At 36.7% G+C, this 27,821-nt stretch overlaps 1 protein-coding gene across 1 annotated transcript; it reads right to left on the bottom strand.

The window, feature by feature from the left end:
- Positions 1 to 7,581: 7,581 nt before the first annotated feature.
- LOC123667259 (F-box/WD repeat-containing protein 11) lies at positions 7,582 to 26,948 on the bottom strand. Its single transcript, XM_045601217.1, has 11 exons — positions 26,889 to 26,948; positions 25,755 to 25,871; positions 22,511 to 22,619; positions 18,374 to 18,560; positions 17,848 to 17,983; positions 13,044 to 13,172; positions 12,338 to 12,529; positions 10,882 to 11,025; positions 10,218 to 10,408; positions 8,499 to 8,616; positions 7,582 to 7,871 (listed from the first exon to the last, which is right to left on the bottom strand). The coding sequence occupies exons 1-11, from the start codon at positions 26,946 to 26,948 to the stop codon at positions 7,701 to 7,703; spliced, it is 1,554 nt and encodes a 517-aa protein (XP_045457173.1). The 3' UTR covers positions 7,582 to 7,700.
- Positions 26,949 to 27,821: the final 873 nt, after the last annotated feature.

Raw genomic sequence — 27,821 nt, forward strand, 5'->3', positions numbered from 1 at the left:
TTCGCAATGACAACTATTCTATTTCCTTTAAAATTTCTTTCAATCACACTAACCAATTTTCTTTGTGTTTGCTCCGTAACTACGTAACACGTAACTTAGCGAAATAATATGTGCTACCTTTGCACTTTTTAAAGCTTTCAAAGTATAATGACAAATTACAACAAATGACTTTCGCGGTGTTTGTTCGCAACTCTCGTTTACGCTCAGTCTAACCGGACCATAATAAAGACAAAATTTAGACCAAATCTCTTCATATCGTTCAAAACCAACTATAAACTATACTTATAAATACGAAAGTAACTCTTACTGTCTGTTACGCTTTCCCACCTAAACCACTGAACGGATTTAAGTGAAATTTGTCAAAGATAGAGTACACCTTTGAAAAGAGCATAGGGCTAATTTTATCTCTAAAATAAGGCTTAGAAGAGGACTACTAACTACTAAGGAAATGCAGACAACGTCGCGGGTAGTAGCTAGTAAAGATGTAAAAAATGACCATTAAAATTTTAAGATTGGTAACTCATTAAAAGATAAAAACTCATCAAAACAGTTTCATTCAAACGGGTAACATTCAATAGGAAATTTTATAAGGATCTGACCACACAAGTTTTTCAGCCTTAATTATACGTGAAATTTATTTTACTATAAAATATGTGATACTAAAAATTTCAAAAAACGTGGATAATTGTGATCAGACCCTTAGTTTACATCTAGCTTCGATTACAAAAAAAAAAAAAACGCATATTCTAAAAGTCCTAAATTGCTTATATTCTTCACATTCTCAAACAGTCGAGGTTTTACATACATATACATTTTCAATTTTCGTTGTAACCGGACTTTAACTTTTTTTTATTAATCTGTGATATACTTTTATATCTTTAGCCTCGACCGTCATTATAATCACTTCTTATGTACAATAACGACGTTATACAATACTTTTTTTTTTACTTTAAGCAAAATATAATGTACAATCAATTTATATTTTGTCATGGTTTCACATAAAAAACGGTCTAAAACAATTTTTTGAAACTGATACTTGGGATTGGCGAGAAATGTTAATTTATTTGACAGCGATAGCTGTCAAAACTAAAAAAAAAAATGCGTACCGACCAGTATTAATGATTCTTGAGAGTTACAGACAACAAAACTTTGAAACACCATAGTGCTTCCATCGTTTTGACAATACACAATAGAATAATAAAAGAAATTACAATTAAACATCTAAAAGCCGTTATTAATATTTTTATTTACATTTTCCTATATATAATATTAACAACGAGAAGTACTATAGTCAAAAACATTTTTAATAATACTAACTATTTTTTTCCGTACGTGTAGTCTAGTGATGTTCAAATGTACATATACGTACACAATGTGCACGGACGCGTACAAATATGCGTGATAAACTGCGTACAGACTATAACAGAATACGCTTAAATGATTTATGGCCTTTTTTCCATTCTATCAGTCACATACAAAAATCTAAGCTTTGACTACTTGATGTTAACAATATACAACTATAGATAATCATAAACAGACATATTTGTCAAGTACACGGCAGTATTCATCGTAGAAAGTAATTTATAAACAGTCTTACCAAAATTTACTTTTTTAACATAAATTTTTATATTTTTAATGATTAAAATCAACTTAATCCCTGTTAAACAAAGTCTAATATAATTCCTTCTCCTACATGGAGAAAGAGGCCTATGCCCAGCTGTGGGATGTTTAGTAATAACTAAGTTTGTAATATTGCCAATTTTAAAGATAAACCGCGTCGATGCCTACGCCGCTAGTGGGTGAAAAAGGAACTATATTACATACTAGGCAGAATTATGTATGTCTACCCCAGGGTCCATAAAACCCATTGGGATAAAATGGTCTAGGATTTGACTCCGATAGGTTAAGGTTCGCCGAGTGGTTACGGCAGCAAATAATATAGCCACCCCCTCCTATCCCGTGGATGTCGTAAGAGGCGACTAAGGGATAACACAGTTCCACTACCACCTTGGAACTTACAAAGCCGACCGATGGCGAAATAACCATCAATGACCAGCAGTGGACTACGATAGGCTAAAGTGAGTGAGGCAAAACGAGAGATAGATATAATTATTAGTGAAAACAGCTGTTGCTGACAACTGGTAAAACATGCGCTTAATAGTAATTTGCCTATAAAAGGCTCTGCTTATAACATTTTTAGGGTCCACTGAAAATAAGCCCTGCAGCATAATGCCAAGCGGCAGTCCAGCTTGGTTACACTATTAAAGAATTAACATTAATTTTGTCTGGATTAGTAATATTGTTATTTTTCTTTTTCTTCTGGGTTTAATGGCTTTCAATAGTGCCAAATGAGTACAGATGATTTTATTGTTATTTTTAAGTATCACTGTTACAATTAGTAAAAAAAATAATCAAAAGAGCATTCATAGATCTCACAGCCTCTAACTCAGTTTGAGAATTTGGTCTGCTTTTGCCAATGTTTTTTTATGAATTTTATGAGATTTTTTTCCATAGGACCGTCCATGAAATAACGTCGTGCTAAGTTTCATCGTTATGGACCCCTCCGTTTGTCACGCCAAGTTACACTTTCAGTGAATGTTACATTACAAAATTAGGCCGTTCCACGATTCATAATTTGATTTATTTTTATTGCTTCGAATTGTTGATAATATAGAAATAAAAAATCTTCCTCTCGTACAAGACAATACCCTTTTTGAAAACGTATTGGGTAATCCAGCTGCTGGTAAACAAAGCTGTCTATTTCGCGCATGTAACGTAAAAAGTCCCCCATTATTGACTGTTAACCGTTTATGAAACACTTATTCAGTCTTGTTATATATTTTCTGTATTTCCGTGTCTTATTGTCAACGGATATTGGCGGCAAACAGAAAAAGATGTAAAATGATTGTCGGCGGTTGTAACCGCGTTACTTTTGAAGTAGAACTTCTTTGCGCACGCTTGACTTGGGGAGTAGGCTGGTGAATGCGTGACGAGGGCGTTACGAAAAGTGTGATCGGGCGAGACAAACGGAAGTTGAGAGGGTAAGTTAGTGAAGACAGAAAGAGAGAAAGTTACGTTTCGTAAGTTTCACTTCAGTCGTGTGGACTAAAGCACACTCGTTTTTCAAATATTAAAGCAGTTAAAACCCCGCTAGCTATAATGCTATTTGTTTTGCTTATTTTTGACAAGTCTTTTGCCAAATCGCGCCATCTTGGAATCTGTAATTTTATGATTTTTGTAGACTAGCATTTAGTATTGCTCTATCAATAATTGTGTTTGCTCGCAAACTAAAAAAAAAGCGACTTCATTTTACACACAACTGTAATACAATACGCATTATTAGGGATACCTATCAATTAGTTAAGGAATTCAATTTATGTTAGGGGTCGTCCACAAAGTACGTACGCACAATTTAGACCCCGCTATCACGCTGATTCACACTTCCAGCGACCCCAAACAATCGTTACGCTACAAAAGCTAAAGGCACGCCCACTTTTAAATGATTTCGTGATTAAAAAATAGCATATTATCAATTTAAATTTTCCTTTGAAGATGTATAAAAAAAAATTATCCTTGTGATATATCGTCGTGTCTCACCATGGGTATACCTAAAATGGGACCAAATTACCCCACCCTGGGTTAAAGCTAATAATGAGTTTGAGATTTTAATAAGGAAGTTTTAAGTAGATTCAGCCAAAACCTCCGAAAACTATTATTGAATTAATGAAGAAATTAAAAAAAAAAGTTCTACTTATCGAGTTTTACATTATATTTTGCCCTACCTTTATAAAACTCTGGGTACGCTCCACTACCCCTTACATGCGAGTGTATTTTATTGACAACCCCTTATTAAGATATCATCTTTCAATCTCTCTTACCATTAACAATGTCATAATGATATCTCTCTGTTCATAAAAATTTCATCAAAACTGCTATTTAATTATTATCTAATATTCATCTATATAAAATTTCCCAGGATTAAGGCTTTTAGGTTAATAATTGTATGCCTAACTTAGTACTAATTTTAGATTCGTCTAGACTTTTTAACATATCCCATTCGCAGGCAAGACTAGGTACGGGGATACCAGTTCGGTATTTTAATTGTATATCAATTGTAGATCAGTGTTTTATCGTTGGCAACACAATAATTAGTTTTTAGTTTCCAAAATGGTTAAAATGAACCAGTATGATGTCAATGATAGGTCATCTATCTGTCATTTTGATTCAATTCTGACACCAGACGTGAAACCCAGCACGGTACCAAGAAAAACTAAATTTTCACATCATTAAAGTAAATATTTACACTTTATTTCTGACATATCCGCTAAATATAAGTACAGACATATTGGTATCGTAAATAAAATGATATTTTTTTACAATCTTTCTCATTTCACACACAAAATATTCATGATTCATACAATTATTTACTTGTAGATCTGCAACAGTATGCTACATAATTACATTTGCTCGCAAACAAAAAAAAAAATCAAATTCAATTCACATTGTCACGTAATACAACGTGAGTAGTTGGAAAAATAATCAATTAAATACAAAGCAGAGATAAATAAAAATGTACTCATCGCATCTCGTTCAAATTTAAATGGGACCACACAACAAGCACCAGCTTTCGATTAGAGAACATATAAAAGTTTGACTTGTGTAAACGTTTCAGACTGTAATCTATTTTTAAAGACATTTCTTTATGGTAACAATATTTACGTAAGCATGTTACGTATGCATATAATACATTTGATTTGTCTTCATAGCGTCCACATTTAAATATGAATACGTATAGCGATAAATACACATACATTATGATGATAATTTCTATATAAATTAAAATGTACCTCAGTAATTTATGAACGTACATGACTTCCATATGACCGAGTCAAACAGGACAATTCTTGGTTTTTTGTTCATTAGTTCTACCAAGTTTGTATTGAAAGATAAAAAAAGGAATTTATTCACAGATAATAAATACAGCAAATAAAATTTTGCCAGATTGGACTGTTTGTAATAAAAGATTAGTTTACATACGTGAAATGACATGATTTAAAGTGTCATCAGCAAAGAAAAATTTATGAACAGACAGCACATTACTATACATAGGATACAAACGAGAGGCATTTAATTAAACCACACGCACTACATACCATTTATAATTTTGACATTTGACACAATATAGGTTAACGACTGAACTTGAACTGAGGTAGGGCACAGCAGGAATTTCCTGCTCAAAATATGGAGCAGCCCGACTGGGGTAGTACCTCGACCTTACAGAAGATCACAGCAAAATAATACTGTTTTCAAGCAGTATTGTGTTCCTGTTGGTGAGTAAGGTGACCAGAGCTCCTGGGGGGATTGGGGATTGGGTCGGCAACGCGCTTGCGATGCTTCTGGTGTTGCAGGTGTCTATAAGCTGCGGTAATCGCTTACCATCAGGTGAGCCGTACGCTTCTTTGCCGACCTAATGTCATAAAAAAAAAAAAACTTGAACTATACTACTTATATTTGACTGATGTTTTATTTGTGTACCAATAAAAATTAATAAAGCAATGAACTGGATGACTCTTTATTTTTTGTGACCATTACTGTCAGAACAAGATCTGTATAGTAGAATATTGAAAAATAAGAGATTATTTCACTAAATAAATATTGCATTACATAATAAGTTAGGTCTGCATGTCTCTTTTAAATGGTATGTACTATGTATTTTAATTTAATACCCCTCTCTACTATATACAACGTGTTATTAATCTGGCGTCCTTCCATTCAACTGCGATATCACGATATTATAAACTAAATGTGCAACTTGCTCGTCCTAGCGCTTTAGTAAAAATAACAGAATTAATTATTATACAATTATTATTAATAAAATTACCGTCGCGTGTACGTTCGTGTTGTGCCCCTAGTCACCTAACGTTCACAGTTAAGTTGGTTATTTACAGCAAATTTTTTTCATATCTTTTAAATTTGTCGATTTTATGTTCATACATAGTAATAAGCTGTACCGACTACTGCATCATTATAATTTCTAATATACTATCCCGTTGGCGCAGTTTGTAGTTACCCTGCTTTCTGCTCCGAGGATTGTGGGTTTGATTCCCACCCCGAGTCTGGGTGTAATATAAATATTTATTTATATATTTATATATGTATTATTTATAAGTATGTTTATCGAAAAAAAAATGTAGCTATATACCAGCCGGCTGTTACCTATAACACAAGCATTAAGTCGCTTACTTTAGGAATAGACGACCGTGTGTGTATTGTGTAAATATTTATTTATTTATTATTAATATGCCTCATATTTAACACTATACGCCCCTAAACAAAAGGACGCCAGTTAATATTAAAAAATAACATACCTTGCAAATCTACAGTTTGAACATTATCTCATTTCTTCATATGCCTAATTAATATTGGCGTTTTTATATCTTTAAACTATTACCTCATTAATATTACTGAACGAAAAAGCAGAACATATATTAATAGGACATTTCGTTTTGCACCCATGTTTATGTCACAGCCAAATGATCAAATGAACCGTTTATGAACGGTTTAGCTTGATTGCTGATGTTCGAATGAATGAATGAAAATAACTAATTCAATAACTCTGATAATTAAATTGTTAGCTGCATTAAATTTTTAAATAATTATGGATTTTTCACACTCTACCATCCAACTTAAGCCGTTAAATTGGGCCATTTTTAATTTAAGTACGGCTGAGTTGTGTAATTTCGATCTATTTGAACCACTTCAGCCAACCAATCTGTTAACTTGATCCATATGGTTGTGTATGGCTTAACCAAGCCGTGACATAAAACGGCTGACTCAACCATTTGGTCATACGACACTTATTGTTTAATTAATAAAAATTAATGCACAATACACATAGCTGTTATTGTATAAAATGTTTTAACGAGTCACGTATTTATTAAGGCGATATAATAACTATTTATAATGAAGACTTACAGCCGAATTGTATCGTAGGATGCTGTTTGAGATCCGTTAACTCACACTAACTAAGATACAAATGTTCACTTCAGTCACTTTTAAGTCACTCTAAGTCAACGTCACTCGAACGTCACTTCACTGTAACGGTGTGACGCCGCGGTTTTGTTCACCCGTTATTATGACAATAACGTCCAAATGCGGCTCGATTTGTTTACCTGGAAATGTAAATGATTATTATCGAAATGCTTGTGTATTCTCGACGAAGCGTTATCGCAACGGTCACAGCACTCGGTTATAGCTGTTGCGGGTTCGATGCCCGCACATGGCACATTTGTATTGTTATAATAGTTTGAAGTTGTTACAGAATGGAAAATTAAGGAAATTTTAAAATTTTAGAATACATATTCTTTAATCAAACTTTTGTCAGTACTCAAGTCATGGCAGTCAGTCGGATCAGCTGGTATTACCAAAATTTGTGAGAACGTGAACGCGAACACATTTTCTTTAGCTCTTTCTCACATCGCCAGTTACGTTTCGTATATCTGACACAGTGCAGGTCTATTGTGTAGAAGTTTTACGTCAGTCGTGTGGTCTAAAGCACACTCGTTTTTTTTTTATATATATATATAAATAACTACAATTGATTGGGCTTGTTCACTAACTGTTATTTTCTAATCTGAAATTTACTGTACAGTGTAACTCGCTGGCTACTTATCTGTACTACATGACAGAGCGTCGCCCACCTAGTCGTAGAAGGGTCGCTCGAGCTCAGCGGAGGCGCGGCGGGGCGGCGGCGCGGCGGGCGAGGCTCCGCCGTAGTTGAGGAAGTCCCACACCAGGATGGTGTCATCGTGGGACGACGACACTATCTGGAACTCGTCGAATTGTAACCGGAACACGCGGCCCGTGTGCTCCTGGTGACAAACGTTTTACTAAAAACATCTCCCATATTTTATAACTACTATTGCTGGCTGTAAGTTTAATTGGAGACAATAAAGAGAAATAGGAGATTGTGCAGGATAGTACTGGACAGGTGTGGAATGTGTACGAAATGGTTGCGGGATAGGTGTGGGATGGGTAAGGGATAAGTGTGAGATGGCTGTTGTATGGTTGACATATTCCACCTGCAGTATAGGTGCAAATCGGGTCCAGGATGGGCGTTGTATGGGTGTACAATAGATACGAGATGGGTACGAGACAGGCGTGGAATGGGTGTTGAATGTTGCGGGATGATAATAAGATAGGTGTAAAACAGGTGTCCAATTGGGTCCGGAATTGGCCCGAATTGGGACCGTTACAGTCGGGCAGGGGTGGTCTCACACCTCGATCTTGTTACTTTGGATGGCTGTTGTATGTTATATTCCACTTGCAAGTTTAGTATTCGTGTAAATTGGGTCCAGGATGGGCGTTGTATGGGTGTGGGATGAGAATGTGATAGATGTAAGACAGGTTTCAAATTAGGAATGTTACAGATCGGGCGTGGGTTCCGTGTTACTCGGGGGTGGGTGTGGTGGGTGTGGTGCGGTGGTGGGGGTGCTCACCACGAGCGTGCGAAGACACAGGTCCTGGTGCGGCGTGCGCACGTCGAGCGCGGCGCGCAGGTCCCACACCTTGATCTTGCCGTCGTACGCGCCGCTCACGATGCGCTTATTATCGAACCTGAGACACACACGACTAATTAATCACTGAGCATACGCCTTACGTTTGTGACTCGATATTGGTTGGTGTGTTAGAAGTCGTTGACCTTTTCAAAATACTGACAATGTATTTTTTTTTTTTTTAATATTAATCACAATTTCGAAGGTCGTCGACCCTTCTAGTTGCCTAATGTCACCTAATATTATCCTATCCTTCCTCTATCTCCATATCTAGACATATCTCTATTATTAAATCAAATTTAAGTCACTTGTCTCTGAACATCTATTTTTAACCGACTTCAAAAAAGGGAGGAGGTTACTCAATTCGACCGTATATATATATTTTTTAATGTATGTTCGGGGATAACTCCGTCGTTTATGAACCGATTTGACAATTATTTTTTTTGTTGGAAAGGAAATATCCTAAGTGTGGTACCATGATTAGGAAATCAGGATCTGATGATGGGATTACAGAGAAATCGAGGGAAACTCTCGAAAATCCATATAACTTTTTACTGGGTGTACCGATTTTAATGATTTTTAATTAAATCGAAAGCTGATGTTTATAATGTTCAATTAGTATCAAATTTCATTGAGATCTATCATAACAGCCTATACAGTCCACTGCTGGACATAGGCCTCCACAAGTTTACGCCAAAAATAACGAATGAACTCATGTGTTTTGCCCATAGTCACCACGCTGGGCAGGCGGGTTGGTGACCGCAGGGCTGGCTTTGTGGCACCGAAGACGCTGCTGCCCGTCTTCAGCCTGTGTATTTCAAAGCCAGCAGTTGGATGGTTATCCCACCATCGGTCGGCTTCTTAAGTTCTAAGATGGTTGTGGAACCTTGTTATCCCTTAGTCGCCTCTTACGACACCCACGGGAAGAGGGGGGGTGGCTAAATTCTTTAGTGCCGTAGCCACACAGCACATTCATTGAGATCTGATTACAAGTTTTTGAGTAATCTTTGATAATACGACTAATTTACTCGACTATTTTTTCGTCTAACTACGTTGTATTACTTGTCGTTATAATTGAAGTCGGTTTTTTTTTCGTTTGCATGCAAACATAATTATATAAGCGACTTTTTTGTATTTCTTATGGTTATTATCTCTATCTCTTATTATTCCAAACCTATTATTTTCCTTCTTTATGTTAATTCATGTCTTCGTAATTGTATTCACATATAATTAGAAAGGCATTTTAAATGTTTCTTTTTATTACATTTTTTATGTTATGTTAAATTTTATCATTACATAGTATAAAACAAAATCGCTTCCCGCTGTCTTGTATGCTTATTATAACGGATTTTGATGCGATTTTCTTTAGTAAATAGACAGATTATAGAGGAAAGTTTATATGTATAATACATGCATAATATAGTAGAGGAACACTGATAGTTTTTGCACGCTAAGGCGGGTCGTAACTACTTTAGGTGGCGAATGCTAGCGCGACCCCATATCGTCAGTCTCGTTTAGTCAGTAGGAGTCTAACATATCTCTCTGGCACCCGCGCTGGAGGTATCCATGGTGGATTTTCCCCACGTTAAAAAAAGAAAGGTTCACTACTATTTTATAAATGTAATGTACTTTCCGTTGGTGTTTTATGTTTCTGTAGCTCACCTTATACATCTAACGAGTTCCTCGTGGCCTTCTAGCACTCGGATGCACTGGCCACATTCGATGTCCCACAGTCGGATCGTGTTGTCCGAGGAGCCAGAGACGACCAGTCTATCCCGGTACTGAAGACAAGCTATCCCACGCTTGTGACCGTTGAGGGTACGAACAAACTCACAGGATGATGTGTTCCACACCTGGGGATTTAAGGAAAGAAATTAATAAGTAAACGCTTCTCGTTGATCGGAACCCAGTAGGATCTACTACCTGTATGGGGGGTCTAGAAACACACTCAGTACACAAGAGTAAATGTCTAGACCATGGCAAACATCTGTTTGGACAATACAAATGATTGCGATGCGTGGACATCGAAGATACGACCACCATCGCAATTAGCCCAGCGCTGTAACCATTGCATTAACGCTTCATCAAAATTGAGTTGTTTAAGATTTAATCCTATTGATGTCGGGAACATATTAATACAGTATATAAATGAAGAAACATGGTCAGCCAATTTGATCGATGGCACACGAATGTAAAAATTATCAAAATGAAGCTGTGGCACTTGTGATGTAATTTCTTTGTTTGATTACGTTGTTATACATAATTTAGTTATAAAGCTGGTAGTGTTAATAAAGTTGCAACATGATTTCACCACACCGCTCTTTACCTTGATGGTGCGGTCCCCGCTGGCGCTGACAATGTACTTCTCGTCAAAGTCCACGACATTGACGGCTGCGCGGTGGCCCACCAGCACTCGCCTTAACATAATTTCTGTTGTGGAAGACATGTCCCACACAGCTATCGATCTGTCCTGTAACCGCATACATTTTAATTAAATATATTTAACAACAGTTTTAGCTACATTTTTATGTGATTATCAGCAAAACAGCTCCTCTAAGGAAGTATATTGACACTGCTCTTAAGCAGAGTTTGTTTTCTTATGGTAACTCCTGGGAAGGTTCAAGGGTAGGATCGACAAATGTCGCCATACTTCTGGTGTTGCGGATGTCTACAGACTACAGTCATTGCTTACTATACAGTCATCGCTTACTATAAAGGGTTTGCGATCTGATTAGCCAACCTAATCATATAAAAAAAATTGCTGACTCGGCAAACGTTGTCTTTCCACTAAACGCTATTTAAAAGTAGTGGTTGATGGTAGGATGAAAATTTATGGTTGTATTTTTCAACGGCAAATCATAATAAAATAAAAAAATAAAAAATTTACCCTTACCATTTAGGGGGATGAAAAATAGATGTTGTACCGATTCTGACCTACCCGATATGCACACAAAATTTCATGAGAATGGGCCAAGCCGTTTCGGAGGAGTTTAAATACAAACACCGTGACACGAGAATTTTATATATTAGAATAATAGTATAGCAATATAGTTACAAAAAGCCATCTCATACACAATACCATCTCCTCTAGAAGAGATCGCTTTTCAGCGATAAGGCCGCCCTTTTACCTTATGATACTTTGTTAAAATCAATTTGATATGTATTATTTCTGTTTTGGTGTACAATAAACGCTGGATGACCACTTTGGTGTAATGGTGCGTATGCCGTGTCGGTGGCGCCTAAACACCGACGGTCGCGAGTTCGTTTCGCGCTCGGATTGGATATTTGTGTTTATACAAATGCCTCAGAGCACGTTAAGCTGTCCGTCCCGGTTGTTATCATGTACACCTGATAGCGATCGTTACTCATAGTAGGGAATATATCCGCAAATTCGCATCCTACATGGGGAAAAAGGGGTATGCCCAGCAGTGGGACATTACAGCCTGAAGTGTACAATAGTGTGTTGTTATGTATGTTAAAGCCAACTGTCAGGGAAGTCATAGAAAAGTCCTACATTAGATATGACTTCAACAACATAAAAATAAGCTCGCTGGGACACTTCTGGAGTCCTCAGACTCTATTTACAGGCTCAAAAGGAAGCATATAGCATCGGTCTAATTTATATTATTATGGGATGACGCATTGCTGGATGTGAAGAATCTCGAACTGCTATCTAAAGAAACAACCAATCTGATCATAGCTCAAGGGCTGATTGCAGATAGAAAGATAATTTAAAAAAAAAAAAAAAAAAAAAAAAAAAATGTATGTTAAAGCGTTTATACCTTGCTACAGGTCACCATCATCCCATTACAGAAGCGCAAGTGAAGCACGGCCTCACAGTGGTGTATGAGGGTGTTGAGCATGTTGCCCGTGGCCACGTCCCACACACGCACTGTACTGTCCGAGGAGCCCGAGATGATGGCTCGTTCATCGTACTGTAGACAGAGCACGGAGCCCGTGTGGCCCTGCAACTCCTGAGGAAGGTAGGTTGTATAACATTAGCGGTGTGGAAGTAAATACGTTGCTTCTTGTGCCAGACATTTATTGCCTATCAAACGTTTCTTAAGTTACTGAATCCAACCTCTAATATTTGTGGAGTTTAGCCTATTTTTTTAGCCTTAGGTATTTTAGGTATGAAAAAAAAAATGAGCAGTAAAAACTACTAAACGAATGGTCTCGTTACGTTTCTCGTGGCGCCATCTATCGGAACTCAATAAGGTTTCGATAAACGACGACGTTTTCTAATAACAATGTGTTCCAATAGACGGCGTTTCCGATAGGTGGCGTTATTTGATTCGTTTATCTACCATTTGATATGGTATCAATCTTTTTCTTAGACTAGTAAGCCTTTTTGTGCCTATTTAGACAGTCGATCTGAGGATTCTAGTATTTATATTATATTCGTTTATTTTAGACAGTTATTAGTAGATGTCACTCAAACAGACGCTAAAATATTCTTCCAGGAATTCACCAAAGTCATTAACTAACCTTGACGCACTGCAATGTTTTCCTATCCCATATTTTTATTGTGTTATCTCTTAATCCGGACACTATCTTGTTGTCGTCGTACTGCAGACAGTAGACGCCTTTTGAGTTTTCTGACCGGCAATTTATCCTCTGAAATAGAAATGTTCAGTTTAAAAAATACAAATAATTTGTTTAGAAAAATGTTTACATAAAAATATGAAATCGTTGTCGGGACATCCTGTTGAGGAAGTGTTTTACCTGTGTCAGGATCTCCCGCTATTTCATATTCATATTATCATAATTCAATAAGGTTAGAGATTGTACACTTAATAAGAGAAGTTAATTTTTACTCATTTACTCATTTTTGTCATTATTTAAGCAAAGCAAGTAATATTTAGTACGTATTTCTTATTGTTTAGGTTGATTGTTTGTTGTCGATAATTATTAAATAGTAAAGTCCAATAATCTGTCACTATTTTCATCTCATTTTTATCAAGAACTGGCTGTGCCCGCGGCTTCGCCCGCGTTGAAATCAGTTTCGTAAACCTTCCTCTTGAAGCCCTCTCTCCATTGGTGAAACCGCATGAAAATCCGTTCAGTAGATTTTGAGGGAATCGATCACATACGCTTTTGGGGATTTCGTTTTATAATACACTAACTGTTGCCCGCGACTACGTCCGCGTGGTTATGAAGATATGCATAACTATTAAGGGGCTACACTACCTCAGCTCGAATTCAGATTTCACCCGTACTAAATACACATGAGAATTGAAAGCGCTTGGTTGTTCATCGCGCGAATTATATGTATTTTCTCCCCACAAACATTATCAATAGTTATTTTTTTTAAAAACGCAACATATAAAATGTTCTTCATATTTATTTCAATTACCATGCTTAATCTCAAGTCCATGACTTCTATATTTACTGAGATATTAGGGTTTTAATACAAAAATAGAGGTAAATTTGCGATTTTTTTGTATCGAGAAAATTTTATGGAATCGTGTTTTCGAAACATATGAAAGATAGTTTACGAGGGCGGGGTGAAAAGTTTCCGGCCTGATAAAGAAAAACAACTTTTTTCGTTTTTTTTTTCGCTTTATATTTCAACATCATCTTCATCAAGATTAATAAATTTTTCATAACAGTGCTCTAATGCAGTGATACCACTTTTATAGTCTGATTCATCAAGTCCCTCAAAATACTCATTTGTAGCATCGATGACTTCCTCGTTGCTCTCAAATTTTTTACCTCCAAGCCACTTTATAAGGTTAGGAAACAGATGCTAGTCGCTGGGGGCTAAATCTGGCGAATATGGTGGTTGGGAGAACAATACGAACTTCAATTCGTTGATTTTAGCCATCGCAATGACCGACGAATGGGCAGGTGCGTCGTCATGGTGAAACAAGATTTTTTTTTGCCAAGTTTGGTCGTTTATTTTTCACTGCGTCCTTCAAAAGTTGCAATAACTGTGCGTAGTATTGACCATTGATGGTTTTCCCTTCTCTAGATAATCAATGAAGGAAATTCCTTTTGTATCCCAAAAAACGGTTGCCATAACCTTATTCGCCGATAAAATTGTCTTTGCCTTCTTTGAGGTTGGTTCACCTGGTCCAGTCTATTGTTTTAACTGTTGTTTGTTTTCAGAAGTGTAGCGGTGAATCCAAGTTAGCAATTGACGCAAAAATTTGCTGGAGTTGCGCTTGTACAGCGCCAAATTTTTGATTGAAACAGTTTCTTGGGTCAACTTTTGATCGACCGTTAGCAACCGCGGCAGCCACCTAGCAAAGACCTTCTCCATGCTCAAATGTTCATGTAAAATATTGCGTACACGTTCAATTGATATCCTAGCAGCATCAGCTATCTCACTTACTTTTAATATGCGGCCATCCATCACCATTTTATTAATTTTTTCAATCATTTCGAGAGTCGTGACTTCAAAGGGGCGTCTTGAACGTGGTTCGTCAGAAGTACTCGTTTGACCTCTCTTAAATTTAGAAACCTACTGTTTCACCGTTAAATATGACGGCGAAGAGTCTTTCAATGTGGAATCCAGCTCTTTTTTAATTTGAAACGGTGTTAGGCCTTTTAAATAGAAGTATTTCATGACCGCACGCTTCTCTGATTTTACCATTTTCACGTAAGCAATCTAGGTATCTTGTTCAATCATCTCTCAAATGTATACTAACAGAGCCATCGACCCGAAAATTTATATACACGCTAGTGAGATATAGTACTATAGAATACAAACCAAAAATTAGACCTGCTATCGTGATCTCTAGGTCAGGCCGGAAACTTTTCACCCCGCCCAGGTATGTCCTGAACTTTACCATACATAAATTTCAAACTTAAATATTCAGTAGTTTGGAAGATATGGACATCCTGCCGAGTGGAAAATAAGCAATTCGAGGTAGCATACACTCTTAAAATGCTTAACGCAAATTATTTTTTTATTTCAGTCACTTAAAATGCTTATCACTCTAAGTAACTTTTTAACTTAACTTTTTTACTTAAGGCACAATTTAGTATAATTTAATCGTTATTTTTATATAACCTCTCTATACACCACATTTTTAGTTTTATTTTGAGGCTGCAGTATAAATAACCTATCAGGCGAACTTATAGCTGCTGTATATGTTTCATACAAACTATCAACCCTAATTAACCCCCCTTAGCGGTGGAATATCGCAAAATCCGGTCTTAGCGGACGTCTACTAACTATAATCTACCTCCCTGCCAAATTTTATCTTTGTCCATCTTGGATGGATGGACCATCCAGCGGTTTTTGAGTTCTCGTGATGAGTGAGTCAGTGACCTTTCTCTTTTATATATATAGATTACGATGTATTATTTGGACACTTCCTAACCATCTATAGAGCATACATTTTAAATTTCAACTCTCTCACTTCAAAAACATAGGACTTTCATACAAACTTCCAACCCCCATTTTATCCCTTTAGGAGTCGAGTTTCGTAAAATCCGTTCTCAGCGGATGTCTATGCCCTATAAGGAACCTACTTGACAAATTTTAAGTTTGTAGCTGTTATAGTTTCGGAGATTTCGTGATGAGGGAGTTAACCTACCAACCCCCGTTTTAACCCCAAAAGGGAGTTGATTTCTAAAGATACATTATTTGAACACCTTCTCACTATCTATAGAGCATACATTTTAAATTTCAAGTCTCTTCCTTCAAAAACATAGGACTTTCATACAAACTTCCAACCCCCGTTTTATCCCCTTAAGGGTCGAATTTCGTAGAGTTCATTCTTAGCGGATGTTTGCGACTTATAAAAAGCCTATCTGCCAAATTTCAAGTTTTTAGGTGTAATAGTTTCGGAGATTTCGCGATGAGTGAGTCAACCTACCATCCCCCGTTTTAACCCCAAAAGGGAGTTGATTTCTAAGATACATTATTTGGACACCTTTTCATCATCTATAGAGCATACATTTTTAATTTCAAGTCTCTTACTTCTAAAACATAGGACTTTCATACAAACTTCCAACCCCCATTTTACCCCCTTAGGGGTCGAATTTCGTAAAATCCATTCTTAGCGGGTGTTTGCGACCTATAAAGAGCCTATTTGCCACATTTCAAGTTTTTAGGTGTTATAGTTTCGGAGATTTCGTGATGAGTGGGTCAATCTACCATCCCCCGTTTTAACCCCAAAAGGGAGTTGATTTCTAAAGATACATTATTTGGACACCTTCTCATCATCTATAGAGCATACATTTTAAATTTCAAGTTTCTTGCTTCAAAAATATAGGACTTTCATACAAACTTGCAACCCCCGTTTTACCCCCTTAGGGGTCGAGTTTTGTAAAATCCGTTCTTAGCGGATGTCTACGTCCTATAAGGAGCCTACTTGCCAAATTTCAAGTTTGTAGGTGTTATAGTTTCGGAGATTTCGTGATGAGTGAGTGACCTTTCGCTTTTATATATATTATTATAGATTATAGATTATAGATATAGATTATAGATTACCTCATCCAACAGCCACAGATTATATAATATAAACTCTGTATTATATAAAATGTGTAAAAAGTTTATAATCAGACTTTTTCTACTTACAATGTAGTGTACAATCTTCCCAATTTTCATCATTACACAGTATAAAACAAAGTCGCTTCCAGCTGTCTGTATGCTTAGATCTTTAAAACTCCACAACAGATTTTGATGCAGTTTTCTTTGGTAAATAGAGCGATTCCAGAGGAACGTTTATAATTATGTATAATACATGCATAATATAGTAGAGGAACACTGATAGTTTTTGTAACCGTGCTAAGCCGGCGCGGGTCACTAGTTATATAATATACAAAAAGTTTTACAAATTTTTAGCAAATTAAAACTAAAAAAATTCTGAATCGGTCCAACCACTCCTAAAAATTATGCTTAGCAACACATTCAATGACTCATTTTTCCATTATATAAAAGAGTTGCTGATCCGTCAAACGTTGTTTTACCATACGGATAGGGACACAATTATCACCCATTATCACACACGGTCACATCATTGGCTGTTGCGCTGGCGGTCGCGGGTTCGATCCCCGCTCACGACAGATATAGACCAATACAGGTTGGCTATGTAGATATTTATCGTGGTCTGGGCGTTTGTGCTTGTGTATCTCGCACCCCCAACACAGGAGAAAATCCTTCTGAGGACCATTGAGTGTGAAGCGTTTGTTTACCTAGGGGTATATGAAATAGCCTACGAGCCATGCTCAGATCTACTCAATTTTGTACAAAAAATTATCATAAAAATCAGTCGAGCCATTTCGGAGTTTTGTAAAAAGCACTGTGTCCGGAGATTTTTATATATTAGGTATATACCTGTAAGTTGTGTCTTCCCATACGCCAGTTGTTCTCTATCGACTGAATGTCCTGTATGATCTTAGGGTAAAGCTGACGATAGAACGAGTGGGATGGATGCTGGCAGCCGGGCTTCGGTTTGAACAGGTACATTATCCTGGAAAATTACAGAATTAAGTATAAGTAACCTAAAAATCCAGCAAATCCTTTTTTTATACAATAAGTGTACGGCTCACCTGATGGTAAGCAATTATGTTAGCTTATGTCTATAACGAGGTGTCTACCTACAACACCAGAAGCATCACTCAAGAGCTACCTGTGACCCACCACACGAGCTCTGACCAGTCGGTTATCTTACTCAGCACAGTAACTTTTGTTCGTAGTTCTTCTGTAATGTCGAGGTACTTCCCCAGTCGGGCTGCTCCAGAATATGGGCAGGATATTTTTTGCTGTGCCCTACCTCAGTTGAATGTGTACACAATATGATATAAATTTAGCTCTAAATCCCTTAATACATTGGTTATGGCATAAAATACTTCACACTCACCACCCCCTCCTTTCCGCGAGGCCACGCCATAGAGAATCCGTCCTAACCTTCCGTTCCACCAGCTTCTTCCACAGCATACCCTCGGATATAACGCGCTGCCACTCGCGACAGACCAGCTCGGCGGCGCAGAGCGAGCTGGCGTCTAGGTAGGATAGAATGTTCTCGGCTACGTGGTCTAGACCCTTTTCTGTGGGTAAAATTTATTTATTTATTTATTCAATCGTTTTTATGGAAACAAACAGCACATAATAATTTTTATACATAGGGCATATTTAAAAATCATTACGAAAACAGTTTCCAATAATTATTTGACATAAAAAACTACGTGGCGTAGATGCACATTTCAAAATCAAGCAAAACTTGCAATTTAATAATAGATATTAGAGAGAATAGGAGAAATTATTCAAATTACTGATTATAATTAAAAACAATAATAATAAATAATAGTTAAAATATTTTATAAAAACAATAATAATAAATAATAGTTAAAATATCCATACAAATTTCATATATAAATTGGGGTCCTACGAATCGGTTTTTGGGCGAAGTCGAAACCGAATTTTTGGCCTTGGTGTCAGTTTCGGTCGAAACCAAAACCGAAATTCACGTGGACAAAGTAACAGTGTAAAGTGAAGTCTAGTGTATTTTAAGCATTTGTTTGTACATATATACAAAAAGAAAGTTAATTTTGGGTATCATAGAATTCTATTGTACAATATTTTGAAAATAATAATATTTACTTCGTGAGACCTAAGCCAGTGCGGATAAGTTATCCGAAAGACGGACGACATTTCAAAAACAAGAGTTTCGGCCCATTTATGATCGACACTGAAACATAGGCCAAAAATTTATTATATAGGTCGAAACTGGCCGAAAACGAAATTTCGGTCGGTCATTCATTTTAATGGAGGATCTCATTCTCTAAGCATTATCTGCAATCGGTGGTAGCGTCATCACATAATTATATTAATACGCTAAGGCTATCGGCATCCAAAACTAAAAAAAATATATTATTGCTTTTGTTTTTGTAAATTAGTTAATTATTAAAATTAAATATATGACGGGTTTAATTTTGAAACAACATCAACATGATAGACTGTAGGTAAATTTTTTACTTATTTAGTGCGAATTATTCGCACGGGTATTGCTACTTTTAACTATAATTAATTATTTTTGAATATCATATCAAAAATTGACCGCTCCAGCGGGGTTCGAACCCGCGTCTCCGACTGACCGTGTCGGCGCTCTAGCCAATTAAACTATGGAACGATGTACCCCGCTAGATCGAAACTTTTGATATGATGATTTTTATGGCGCCGTCTATAGTGAGTTCTTTACAGAAACCCGTAACTATTCAAAGTTTCATATTACAATGAAAATATTTGACAGGAGACGACGACAAAATGTTTAGAATCCCTAATGTGTGGGTAACACAAAAAAAATCGTAGATATTAAAAATAGCATGGTGTCGTCAATTTTTAATTTCAACACAATTCAAAAGTGCTTTCGAACCACTGCAACAAGATAAAGGAGGAGGAGGTAGTTTGTTTTTATGTAACTTTTTACTGGGCTGACCAATTTCGATGATTCTTTTTTCATACGTATGACGGTGACGTACGAAAAAATACGCAAAATGGTGTACGTAAGACATTTGGTCCAATTTAAATTTGATCGAGATGTGACTAGCACTTTTTTTATGCTTCAGCCTGTAATAGCCCACTACTGGGCATAGGCCACTTTCCCTATGTAGGAGAAGGATCAGAGCTTAACCCACCACGCTGCACAGTGCAGTGAAATGTATGGCGCGATGGACAAAAATAATAACACATTTTTAATGCTGTAATAAACTATATTTCGTACATAATTTTGTTAATTTTGTCTAGTATAATAATTTTTAGCTTCTTTAATCTAATAACAATATTAAATATAAAATTATATTTATCTTAAATTAAGGTAAAAAAAAAACACAATATTCATTCTAACTTAATTCATCTACCAAAATAGTCAAACTAAATTATTTTAAAATAATTAAAACTTTCTGGCAGGCGAATCTCCCGTTGTAGCCAACCTCCGTGGTGTTGATAAAGTCTTTGGCGGCTACGACTAACTTCTTTCCACTTATTGCTCATATTTAAACAAAATAACCGACTCAGTGTCAAGAGTTCACTGCGAAGAGTGTCAGAGCACTCGGCTAAGTTCAAAAGAGAACAAATTCTCTCAAATACAGCTGATTCTCGACCACTTTTTTCCGTTTCAAACCGTACTTCTACCAGATTACCCGGAGTTTTTGATAGATTTCCTTCTCGCTGAAAAAGATATTATAAAAAAAAGTCGCAAACGGAAGCACTTAAACTGTACTGAAAATTAAAGTATACCAATGTAGTAATAATAAAATGTTACAAATATGCAATGTTATGCAATGTTTTTTTTAAAACTTTCTTCAAAGTTTTAAAATGCACCGAGTTATACTTATTTTCAATAGCAACTTTGGATAGATTCATACATAGTTAAAGACAACGTATAGACTAAAAAACTATAATAATTTAAAGTACATACCTTGGCCTTTAATCTCCATAGCTGTTAGTTTATAAAAACGTTACACTTTCTTTTCACAATGCACTTTGCACAACAGTCGATTTACGACTGAGAAGATAGTTAGCGGTATTTATTCAAAGTGAGACATTCAAAGTGTCATTATAAGCGAATGAAAACTATCCAGCTAATAAAAATTGGTGCTCGTTGTGTAGGAACTCATTATTTTTAAAACAACAATACCGATTTGTAGGAAACCGAAATTTCTTTTTTTCTTTTTTTGTCCTAGACTCACAGCACTGTGCGCTGCTCCAATACGGGTTGGCGGATATATTCCCTACTATGAGTAACGATCGCTATCAGGTGTACATGATAACAACCGGGACCGACGGCTTAACGTGCTCTCCGAGGCACGGTGGGGAGACCCACAAGGACTGCATAAACACCTGTATGACCAATACAAATGTTGAGCACTTGTTTTTAGTTATCGCATATGATGCGTTGTATTACTTGTCAATGTAAAATGATGTGTTTTTTGTTTGAGAACGAATACAATTTTAATTTTAGTACAGATAAATCGACACGGTATTAATTACGGATAAAAATATAAAAAGTCGACATTGATAACCTCAGTTCCGTGTCTAAGTTAATTGATAAGGAGAAATTTTTATAATTTTTATAATTCCCTGCCAGCGTCTGTATTTCCGAGTTCATACAACCCGAACATGTTTAAAGCGCGAGTGAACAGGCTTCTTCTGGGCGAACTCGCTCCATCTTCGACCTCGTCTGTGCTCTAGAGCTAGACTGAGGTCAAGAGTAAGCCCATAACATAAAAAAAAAAATCTGCATTATATTAAAATTTATCTTGAACATAAATCATTGACAGGCTTTATCAATCGGAGCCGTAACAAACGTTTATGGCCTGTTTGGCGCAGCGGTCACAGCACCGGCTGTTGCGCTGACGGTCGCGGGTTCGTCGCCGCTCACGACAGACATTTGTATTGGCCATACAGATGTTTGTCGTGGTCGGGGTGTTTGTGCTTGTGTATTGTGTGTGTGTCTGGACCCCCGACACAGCAGAAAATCCTACTGGGGGTCGTTGAGTGTAAAGCGATTGATTGAAGCGATTGAGCGTGAGATCACTATATCTTAACATAGTACATAATTCTTGTGTTTGTTTTTCACGTAACTTCTAAACGGCTGGACCGATTATTCATTTCAATGAATTCCTGGATGATATGAAAATACAATTGGAGCCGGTAGGTATGACCGGTTGGTAAAAATTTGGTAGCTGCTATTCCGGGTCGGGTAATGTGTGTCGTGTTTGCTACTGTATACATAGGTATGGACTGGTTATGGAATGTTACAGGGCTGAATCAAAGAAAATCGTCAAATTAAATATTAAAATTAATTTAAAACTAATGGAAAACGAGAGGAAACGAAAATGAGAGAGGTCACATTTGTGTAATATGCTTTCCTGTCTTTTTTTTTTTGTAGTTTCAATTTTTAACTGCACAGTACGTATTGACATTTGGTGAAATGTTCGCTGATTTTTGAAATGTTATTGTTACTTATGTGTATGTGTATTGAATATTGTAGACTCACTTGGTAGCATGCTGATAAAATCCCGCTGAAGCATCGGCTTGAGGTAGGCGTTGATGTGACCATGTTGGTAGTGGCACATTCGCGCCAAGAGCTGTTCTACGAACTCCACCTACAATGGACAATATAACAACATAAGTATTTTATAGTTCATATATTTGTAAAAACACCTCACAATTAACGGCCCCCGGTAGAATTTACTTTGGTCGAGGATTTGGAAACATACACTGTTCGTTGAGGTAGAGTACAGCAGGATATCCTGTTCAAAATCTGAAGAAGCCCGTCTGGGGAAGTACTTCCACCTTACAGAAGAACACAGCTAAATAGTACTGCTTTCAAGTAGTGTAGTGTTCACATGTGACGGAAACGAGCTCCTGGGGAGGGTCAGGGGTAGAGGCATCAACGCGCCTGCGATACTCCAGCTATTGCTGACATCTATAGGATAAGGTAACTGCTTACAAATGCCCAGACCATTGCAAACACCTGTATAAAATATAAAAAATGTTTGCCATAAGCGGCGAACCCGCTACCGCTACTAACGCAACAGCCAGTGCTGTGACTGCTGCGCTAACTAACAATAAAACGAAACAAACAAGCCCAAATTTTCTATTAGAAAAATTCAAATAAAACAGTCGAGCACGTGTTAGACTTTTCTTTAGAATTATTATCTTGAGTGTAGGTACTTATGGAAACTTGTGTAAACATGGAGCAGTCCGACTGGGGAAGTCCTCGAGTTTACAGGAGATCACAGCTAAATAATACTGTTTTCAAACAGTGTTATGTTCCTGTTTGCAAACATCTATATAAGTTACGGTAATCGCTTACCATCAGGTGAGCCGTACGCTTGTTTTCTGACCTAAACTAACTACCACTTCGGAACTTATAAAGCCGACCGATGGCGGAATATCCTTACAACTGTTAGCTTTCAAATACACAGGCCGAAAACGGGCAGCAGGGTCTTTGGTGCGACAAAGCCAGCACTGCGGTCACCAATCCGCCTGCCCAGCGTGGTGACTATAGGTAAAACACACGAGTTCACGAGCTCGAGCAGTGGGTTGCGATAGGCTGAAGTGATGATGACCTTCACCTGTAAGTCTATCTCGTGTCTGAACTACTTCTTCTATTGTACAGATTTTTAGTACATAGCGGACTTTTCAAAAGCCTTTGATAAGATAACCTGTTAGTCAAAAAACTTAGTGCAATAGGTATACACGGTGATTTGCTTCGTTGGCTTAAATCTTATTTACGGGACCGTAGTCAGGCTGTTGCTGTTAAGGGTTTTTGTTCGTCATTTGTGCCCGTTACCTCTGGAGTACCTCAGGGCTCTCATCTCGGACCATTATTGTTTAATATCTTTATCAATGACGTAACAAAATACATTAGTAATTGCAGTATATTGCTCTATGCAGATGATATGAAGATTTTTAAAATTATTGACTCTACTCACGACTGCGTTTTACTTCAGGATGATCTTGATAGCTTTGAGAGTTACTGTAATTATAACCTTTTAAAATTAAATATAAAAAAATGCAGTGCCGTGACATTTACGAGGAAGATGAGGGCTATACAGTTTGACTACAAATTACAGAATACCGTTTTAGCCAGAGTTTCTGAGATAAGAGATTTGGGTGTCTTCTTAGATCAAAAGTTAAGTTATGCTTATCATATTGATTATATCACATCCAAAGCTTATAAGATGCTAGGATTTATCCTAAGATCTACTAAAGAGTTTAAAAATTGCAATACCCTTATCCTTCTTTTTAATGCTTACGTAAGGTCCCTTTTGGAATATGGATCTACAGTTTGGAACCCGATTTATAAAAAATATATAAATAAAATCGAAAAAATCCAATTAAAATTTTTAAAACATTTCCGATTTAGAATTGCCAATTCCGACCATTCGACCAATAAAGTCCTGGCAAGTATCACCCCATTAAAGGTGCGCAGAGACTTGAGGGACCAATTATTTCTTTACAAAATTGTCCATAGTCTTGTTGATTCTAAGAGTCTTTTTAGTAAAATTTTATTTGAATGTCCCCGTCTTAGCTCAAGAAATCAATCTTTGTTCTTCGTGCCCCGTTGTAGAAATGATTATGCCAAAAATGTGTTTTTGCTGCGTGCCTGTAGGAATTATAATGAGCATAGTGAGAGTTTAGACATATTCAACATGAAAATTAGTAATTATAAGAATATTTTACATAAATTGTTATTTCGTGAACAATTGTTTTAACTGTTAATTACTGTGTTTACTTTATGTTTGGTTTTTTTTTTTGTTTTTATCATGGATTGTCAAGTGTTTGTTATAATTTTATTGTGGAAACTTGATTGATTTGTGTTATTTTTATATTGTTTTTATTGAATAGTGTTGTAATAATTGTTTGTTTCCCAAATAAAATAAAATAAAATAAAATAGCTTAGAAATTTTGTACAGCATATGTGGTTTAATTTAACGTCTTTAGCTTGTGTCTGACCTGATGTGGTCATATAATAAGATCACTCGACCACAAACACTTAATAATACATACATAATATGATAAATTTGTAACCGGCCGATGTCTACACATAAGAGATTTAGGAGACACTAATTTTGGGATTCCTTGAAAAGTGTAGAAGATATTTCTGTATCTGTATTTATGTACGTATTTGTTTGTATCGGCATCAACAACAACAACAACAACAACAGATTGTCAATCTGACTTTTATTAGCATACGGCTCACCTGATGGTAAGCGATACTGGTAGCCTATAGACCTCTGCGACACCAGAAGCATTGCAAACTCGAACCGGGAGCTCTGGCCAGTCGGTAACCTTACTCACAACAGGTGACGGTGATCTTCTGTAAGATTGAGGTAATTTCCCAGATGAGCAGCTCCAAATATTACACGAGCAATTTCCTGCTGTACCCTACCTCATCTTAATTTGTTCTTGTAGTGTCCGTTTCTGTGATCATCTACATTTTAATGTTAAATGTGAGGCATTTATTTCTAACTTGCGGCCCGCCCCGGATTTGAACGGGTACCTAGGACAATTATAATGATATCAGCGACAGCAAAAGCCGCATGAAAATCTACTCAGTGACGTTCACAGCTGTACATTGAAGCTGTTACGCTGGCGGTCGCGGGTTCGATCCGATCCCTGCACATGGTGTTTGTATTTGCCATACAGATGTTTGCCGTGGTCTGGGCGTTAGTGCGTGTTTCCGGACCACCGTGTGAGGCGTTTGTTCATTAATTCGTTTATTTATTTACCTGGTCCGTCTCGTTCCATCTTGAGAACAAGTTGAGACATGTGTTCCGTTCAGCCACGTACGCTGCTCCACTTGGCGCGGGGCGGACACCTGTGTCCAACGATGTTAGTGACGTCACCTGCAACAATCAAACATACAAACCTATGAAGCATAAAAACACGGTTCTCTGTTCCTAAGGTAAACTTATCCTGTGTTTTAGGTGACAAGCGACTGATATAAATATGTATTTCGTAATAAATGTATGTAATAAATATGTATTTCGTAATAAATGTATGTAATAAATACACATGTATACAGGGTTCGGCACTCGAAGTGTTACTAACTTTACATTGCCATAGCAGCTAAACTGTTTACAGTATGGCGCCCATTTTTTCACATTCCTTAGTCTATTGTATTGTTAATAAACTTACAAAAGCCTTTTATTTTTCGTCGTTGTTAAAAAAAGTTTTGCAGATGGAAGTCAAACGAAACAGTGTCATTTCTTTGTATTTGACTGGAAAATCGCAGTCAGTCATCGTTAATGAGCTAGGACATTTACATATGAACAAAATGTTTGTGTATCGGACCATCACGCGTTACAATGATACGGGTAGCATCAAAAAACGCCATGGAGGTGGACATCCAACAACAGCAACATCATCAGAAATGGTTCGAAAGGTAAAGGCGAAGGTTGAACGAAATCGAAATCCACGACAAAGCGCAGTTACATTGGCGAAAAGTCTTAAGTCGGCCCGGAGCATAGGACGTATATTGAAAAATAAACTTCAACTGAAGCCCTACAAATTACAAAAAGTGCAAGACCTAACACTTGCACAAAAAGCAACTCGTCTAGAAAGAGCTAAGAACTTAAAGCACTTTCACGTTGGTGGCATGCTTGAAAATTTGGTATTTTCCGATGAAAAAATTTTTACGGTTCAGCAATATCTGAGCAAACAAAATGATCGCGTATGGTTAAAGTGTAAATCAAATGACAATTTAGACCAACGAATTGCCTTGCGAAAGCAAGCACCAGCATCTGTGATGGTTTGGGCTGCGGTAACTGCCACGGGACGCTCACCTCTCGTTTTCATTGACCAGGGTGTAAAGATAAACCAGCAGATCTACCGTAAAAACATTTTAAACGATGCTTTGTTACCTTGGGCACGTAAACAATTTGGTAGAAATCATTGGACCTTTCAACAAGACTCGGCACCATCCCACAAAGCACGTGAAACCCAAATTTTTTTACAAGAAAATGTTCCGAGCTTCATTTCTTCGCAACAATGGCCACCATATTCCCTGGACTTAAACCCAATGGATTTTTCTATATGGTGTTATCCGCGCTAAAGGTGGTCATATTGAACAATAATTTTTTTTTTATTTTTTTTATATGTTTTCTTTTCGATACTAAAGTTTTAAAATAAATATGCTCATAATTAACAAAATTACAGCATTTTGTATAAGTAGCACTTCGAGTGCCGAACCCTGTATATACTAGCTGATCCCACAAACGTTGTTTTGCCATATATGTTATTTACCCCCTTAATCCCCAGCCTTATAACTTGGGGGTATGAAAAATAGAACGTACATGAAAAAAAAAGTACAGTCGAATTGAGAAAGTCCATTTTTAAGTTGTTTACAAAGTAAGGGCAATCAATGTATCAAAGAATAAAAATTTTAAATTTGTGTACACTACATTCACATATGCTCCTTTTAACCGACCTCCAAAATAGAAGGTTCTCAAAATGACTCTTCTTTTTTATGTATGTTAACCACTGAACTTCTTACTAGGTGGACCGATTTTGATGATTCTTGTTTTAATCAAAAGCTGATGTTTATTTTGTGGTCCCATTTAATTTTGATCGAGATCTAATGATTACTTTTTTAGTAATCTTTGTTAATGTGTATTTACTTGACTATTTTTTCATTTACCTACGTTGTATTACTTGTCAATATAATTGAAGTTTGTATTTTTTTTTTTTCGTTTGCGAGCATACAAAATTATGAATTAGCCCTTCTTATAAGTCACTAACTCTCATGAGTTACAAAGTTTGTTGTTTAGATTCAACCTCTAAAATCCCACTGCTGG

The sequence above is a fragment of the Melitaea cinxia genome, chromosome 27, assembly GCF_905220565.1.
Source record: "Melitaea cinxia chromosome 27, ilMelCinx1.1, whole genome shotgun sequence".
Taxonomy (NCBI): Eukaryota; Metazoa; Arthropoda; class Insecta; order Lepidoptera; family Nymphalidae; genus Melitaea; species Melitaea cinxia.